Source organism: Haplochromis burtoni, unplaced genomic scaffold, assembly GCF_018398535.1.
Source record: "Haplochromis burtoni strain Fernald_Lab_line unplaced genomic scaffold, NCSU_Asbu1 Contig_346, whole genome shotgun sequence".
Taxonomy (NCBI): domain Eukaryota; kingdom Metazoa; phylum Chordata; class Actinopteri; order Cichliformes; family Cichlidae; genus Haplochromis; species Haplochromis burtoni.
Genome location: NW_024582707.1, coordinates 340,505 through 346,504, shown reverse-complemented (window position 1 = coordinate 346,504; position 6,000 = coordinate 340,505). Strand labels below are relative to the sequence as shown.

The 6,000-nt window shown below is 41.1% G+C and overlaps 1 protein-coding gene across 3 annotated transcripts in view; it reads left to right on the top strand.

Moving 5' to 3' along the window:
* Positions 1–6,000, top strand: part of LOC102291202 (cytoplasmic dynein 2 heavy chain 1) — a 136,882-nt gene that overhangs the window by 29,811 nt on the left and 101,071 nt on the right. For all 3 annotated transcript variants that reach the window (XM_014340241.2, XM_005942797.3, XM_014340242.2), the window contains exons 41-49: positions 1,991–2,190; positions 2,302–2,433; positions 2,635–2,767; positions 3,018–3,225; positions 3,327–3,456; positions 3,846–4,001; positions 4,165–4,424; positions 5,351–5,597; positions 5,739–5,890. In XM_014340241.2, coding sequence (XP_014195727.1) covers positions 1,991–2,190; positions 2,302–2,433; positions 2,635–2,767; positions 3,018–3,225; positions 3,327–3,456; positions 3,846–4,001; positions 4,165–4,424; positions 5,351–5,597; positions 5,739–5,890 — 1,618 coding nt within the window. The remainder of the gene's footprint in view (positions 1–1,990; positions 2,191–2,301; positions 2,434–2,634; positions 2,768–3,017; positions 3,226–3,326; positions 3,457–3,845; positions 4,002–4,164; positions 4,425–5,350; positions 5,598–5,738; positions 5,891–6,000) is intronic.

Genomic DNA, 6,000 nt, shown 5'->3' with positions numbered 1-6,000 from the left:
CAATGTAGCTTGCATATCACCAGTGTGTGAATGTGTGCGTGAATGGGTGGATGACTGGATATGTAAAGCGCTTTGGGGTCCTTAGGGACTAGTAAAGCACTATATAAATACAGGCCATTTACCAGGCCAGGCCATCATATCCCCTCATGGTATATGTCAAGAACGGAGTGCAGGTCCTGAGATTATTATTATTATTATTTTTTAATATCGGTTGTTCACCTTAACTCTGGGGTACACCCAGAACCTATAGGAGAAATTATATTTTCTGTATGGGAATACTTTGGGGTACGGGATCCCTCAGGAGTAACTGAGGGATCTCAAAGTGTCGAGTCTCACTGAGTGAGAGGATGTCTGGTTAGCCTGCTGCCACTGTAACATGACTTCATATAAGCAAAAGAGGATGGATGGATGTTAAAAAATATATAGTTCAATCCATTGTGTTTATTGGAGACCGGACTCTTGTCCTGGTGAAGGATCATTCAACACATCATAAATAAATATATCTCAAAGGCAAAGTAAGCGTAACTGTGCTGTCATGTAACATCCAAACCACGCTTTTAATATCATCTGATTGTTTTAATTAACTAAAGTTAAAGGAGCCCAAAAGACTATTGACACTTTTAATAATAATAACACCCTTTGTCAGACTGACATATTTGGCTCATTGGGGTTATTGAAAAAGAATCCACAAGTAAACTTGTCAGAGTTTTAGCCTCTTTAGACTTCTTAACTTCTTCATCCACCACAGAAGTAGATGAACCTGTAACAGAAATCTCGACGCAGTCTCTGATAATAAAAAAAAAAGTAGCAACTTTTCTAAGTCTAGTTGAAAATCTACTTTTTGGAAGTGCTGAAACTGCTATACTGATAGCAACCTTTGGACCTGAGGGGTAGAAACTTTTCGAGTTGACGTAAAGCATCGGAAGATAAGGTTACAGTTAAAAATTTGACTGGTCTGGAGATGCTTATCCTTTGCTCAACAGAGATACAATAAAAGTGTTTGGCTTATCTGTGCCTCTTTGTGTGGATATCTATTGAATGCAGCCGGATAAACACCACGAGTATACTTAAACAGAAAGTTTTAGTGTCCAGCTCTTTTTCTGTGCACATGCTGCGCTTGCCCTCTAAATATTCTAGTACGGACATGCCATGAATTGACATTTAGCTCAAGCACTTTCCCTAAAAACTTTTCTTCCCTCGGGTTTTTCACTTGTCTGTACTTTTGTCCTTCTGCATTCTCTCGTCCTCAAAACACTTTGCCAGAGCGTTGTTGTTTACCTCTTCAGCATTTCTTCCTCAGTTCCTGCTCCCTCCTCTAACCTCTTGTTAGCGCTCTCTTTCTCTGATACCTGGCTGTCGATGTTGCTCTCGTCCCGCTCGTTCGCAATCGGTGCCCTCTTTTTCTCACCCCAAAGGTCCCCTTCATGCCTCTTGTTTTCAATAACCTCTCCCACTTCTACCTTGGTTTTACTCACCTTTTCCCTGATTCTATCATTCTTTCCTTTAAATCTTTCTCTTCCTCCACCACCCACCTTTTATCTGTCCAACACACAAACACACACACACAGATTCACAGACACATTGTGTGAACCTCTTGTCTGTCGATGAGTCCCTGAGGTTTTTCCTTGTGTTTGTCTCTGTATGTAGTCTGGCCAAGTGCGCTTCTCTGCAGAAAGACAAGAGATCAAAAGTATTGACAGTGTCTTAAATCGTGACAAGTTTTGGTAATTAGCACATTTTTCACTGGGGACATTTGCAAGAGCAAACCAATACTAAACTTTCCTCCCCTTGTTTTTATATAATTTTCTATTTTTTTTTTCTTTTCATTCAGCATATTGCCTTTTTCATAGTTTATAGCTGTTTTATAGTTTTAACCATACTCTTATTCAAGTATTTTTTATGCTTATCCCTGTTTTGGATTGAAATTAAATTTATATTAATTTCTTTTCTTTCCCTAACTCATTTTCTCTCTCTGTCCATCTACTTGCAGTTGAAGAGAGTAGTCTGGTAGTGCAGGCCTTAAGACTGAACACAATGTCCAAGCTGACCTTTGCCGATTGCTCTCGGTTTGATGCTCTGGTGAGAGATGTCTTCTCTGGGGTTGATTTCACTGACGTGGAGGACCAGATACTAACACATGCACTGGAACAAGTTTATAAGGAGGCACAGCTTGAACTTATACCCAGCCAGGTGTGTATATGAAGAATTCTAATAAACACTATGTGAACTGACGTTGTTTGTTAGAAAGATGGTATAAGAAAATCAGAGATAGTTAAATGGAGTAATTGTTGTCATTTATAGCTAAAGAAGGCATTGGAGCTAAATGAACAGCTAAGACAACGTATGGGCGTAGTTGTTGTCGGGCCAAGCGGAGCAGGCAAGTCCACACTGTGGAGGATGCTCAGGGCGGCTCTCGGCAAGACAGGAAAAGTGGTGAGTAGAGGGAGAACCTCCCCTCTTGAATTTAATGCTGTAACTGGAAAAAGTGATGTAATACAAGTCCTCTAAAATTACATTATGCACTGTCTGAGTTCCAGTGTTATTTAGCATATAAAAGAATCTAAAAAGTGACATTTTCAAAATTAAAGAAATTCTGCCTTGAGTTCTTGCCAATTCACTTTTTTTGTTTGGTAGGTGAAGCAGTACACAATGAATCCTAAGGCCATGCCCAGACAACAGTTGTTGGGACATATAGACATGGACACCAGAGAGTGGTCTGATGGCGTCCTCACCCACAGTGCCAGGAACGTGGTCAAAGAATCTCAGGGTAATAAGAGAGGGACACTGCTGGTTTGTGATTAACCAGACGTTTGACATTGAAACTGGAAAAGTGTTTGGCCATCACCAGAATCATCCAATTTCAAAGTGCTTTAATTCTGCAATGTTAAGCACTTGTGAACAAGTTTTGTATGTAAAACTTTTGAAATCAGATGATTCTTTCAGACACACCCCGTATCGTGATTAATATCCTGTATGCATGCGTTGTAAACATATGCATGTATATTTGTGTTTTCTAGAGGTGAACTCTTGGATCGTATGTGATGGCGACATTGATCCTGAGTGGATTGAGAGTCTGAATTCTGTCCTTGATGATAATCGACTGTTAACCATGCCCAGTGGCGAACGCATCCAGTTTGGACCTAATGTTAACTTCCTGTTTGAGACTCATGACCTCAGCTGTGCCTCACCAGCTACCATATCCCGCATGGGCATGATCTTTCTCAGGTCAGTCAGCCTATGCAGAAAGAGTTTTAAGCATTTATTTCTACCAAATTCCACCTTTTGAGTACTTGTCTCACTGGCATTTTACTTCCTCATATCTAAAGTGATGAGGACATTGATGTGGGTGCCTTGGTGAAGTCGTGGTTAAAGGGTCAGCCAGAAGAGTGTCACAATAATCTTGAAAACTGGCTGGGCGATTACTTCCAAAGATCTCTGGACTGGGTCCTCAAGCAGGTCAGCGTCCCACTGCTACACAGTGCATGAAAAGCAGTCACATCTTTTCATTGTTCTAAATATTAAACACATCTTTTGTTTGGAACCTGACACAGTGGTGTCATCAGTGCGTATGCACTGAGCAACTTAGAACCTTGATCAGTTAACTTCATTTATAATTACCAGTATTTATTATGATATATTTAATTGGTAACATTATGAAAGTGCAATCAAGTAACTGAAATGACTTGTAACCTTTCAGCTCAATGAACAGATCCATTTATTATTTCCTTCTAATTTACATAATCCTTACAGACTGGATTTTTCTTTTGCTCAACCGGTTTATTTGAAAATCGTAAAAGATCTTTGATCCTTACATCTGTATGCTGTTCTTTCTCTCTCCTCATTAGAATGACTTTGTGGTGGAAACTAGTTTAGTGGGCACAGTGTTCAATTGCCTGTCTCACCTCAATGCTGTGAAGGAGAGGGGCCAGTTCATCGTTGGTCTACTGAGAGGTATGGGAGGAAACCTCAACCTCAAAACACGACAGGAGTTTGCCAAAGAGGTGAGGACCTCATTTTTTTCTCGTTTGGTATCAATAGAGGTTGAGTTCAAGAACAGTTTTATGTTTGGATTTAAATTGTATTCATGTCTTAATTATAACTGCTGAAAATTATAAAGATGGATAACTTGCTAATGTTTGTCTTTATGTCTTTTCACTCCTGTAGTTGCTGAGCTGGGCCAGGGAAAGCCCACCAGACCCCAGAAAACCATTGGATACTTACTATAACACTGACAGTGGTCATCTAGCAAGTTACATGTTCCAGCGTCCTGAGGGTCTCACGCTGGAGCAGTTCTCTCATACACACATGCTACCTGTGATTGAGACTCCAGGCATGCAGAGAGGTCTGCAGGGTTTCTCTCCTTGGCTCACCACACAGCACAGGCAGCCCTTCATGGTCGTAGGGCCAGAGGGTTGTGGAAAGGGGTAATTACTTCTGGATCCATATACAAAAACACATTAAAAACCATTTAGCCCTTCACAAAGCCATGATTGCTGAACAACTGTTACATTACCTTCCATTATCCTGACTTAAGATCAAATGGCATTCTGCGGAAGCAATTCACAAAGGGTATTTTTTTATTCTATCCTCATGTTAGCCTTTAGTACAAAAATCACTGGTGAGGTCAGAGTGTGCAGTGTGGTTTGTGAGACAGAGGCACTCAAATAGGAATACTCAGAATGACACAATCACATAATCAACAGTGAAATCAAAGCTGCTTTTATTCAAGACTTGACCTTTCTTGTAAAGGCACTGAAAGCTCAGAATAAAGATCAAATCTTTGGGTGTGTGTGTGCGTGCTGTTTGTGCTTGGGATTGTGTACGTGTACACATCAAGTTCTGAACTGCCCCACAAGTAATTGTGTCCCTCCCCTGGGTATAAAAGAGCAAGGGTCCCTCAGTTTGCCTTTTACACTCCACTTTTGTATCTCTCAGTCTTTTCTTTTCTCATCCTCATGCCCTGCCTCACTTGGTCTGAAACATTACGGTGCCAGTAAGGCACGGGATTTGTCAACTTAGTCTTCTGATAAAAGTACAGATTTTCTGATAATGACTGTGCATGCCCATGAACACGTCATATTTACTTTCTTTAATTTGCCTTTGAGTCAAAGGTAAACAATTTTCTTGACGTCCCAAAAATTTATTTTTTTGATTAATGTGGCAGTAACACAGATTTCATCCTCTTATCCTTTCTTGCTGTCCTTAGATCAGCTTAAAAATGGGTGAAGCTGAACTGTTTAAAACATTTAAGCATATGGATGAACTGTTGCCATCCTCTGCGCTCATGTCTCACCTCACGTACTTTGAGTTCTTGTGTGTTTCCTGACCTTATTCTGTTCGTCCTGTTCAGCATGCTCCTGCGCTACGCCTTCTCTCGGCTGCGTTCCACCCAAGTTGCTGTGGTTCACTGCAGCGCCCAGACATCATCACGCCACGTCCTACAGAAACTGAGCCAGACGTGCCTGTTGCTCAGCTCTAACACTGGTCGAGTTTTCAGACCCAAGGACTGCGAGAACTTGGTCCTTTATTTAAAAGACATCAACCTACCCAAACCGGACAAGTGGGGGACCAGCAACCTCACTGCCTTCCTCCAGCAGGTAAAAAGACAGATAAATTAAAAAGTCAGTCAATGGCTGGATGTGTTGGAAACAGTTTTGATACAAGTGCCCACTCTCAGAAACTTAGACTGTTTCATGTCCACCACCAAGCATCACAATATATATTAACCTTTCTTTAAGGTGTTGACCTATAAGGGGTTCTATGATGAAAATCTGGAGTGGGTCAGTCTTGAGAACATACAAGTGGTGGCTTCCATGTCCACAGGGGGTGCTGTTGGGACACATTCACTCACAACCCGCTTCTCTTCTATAGTACGCATCTGCACAATAGAGTAAGTACAAAACAAGCAACATATAAGTAAATACCAGTAAAACAGCACTTTGTCATTGTTCCCATCTCTCTCCGTTTCTCTGCTTGGGCTCCTTCAAACTTGACAGTGAT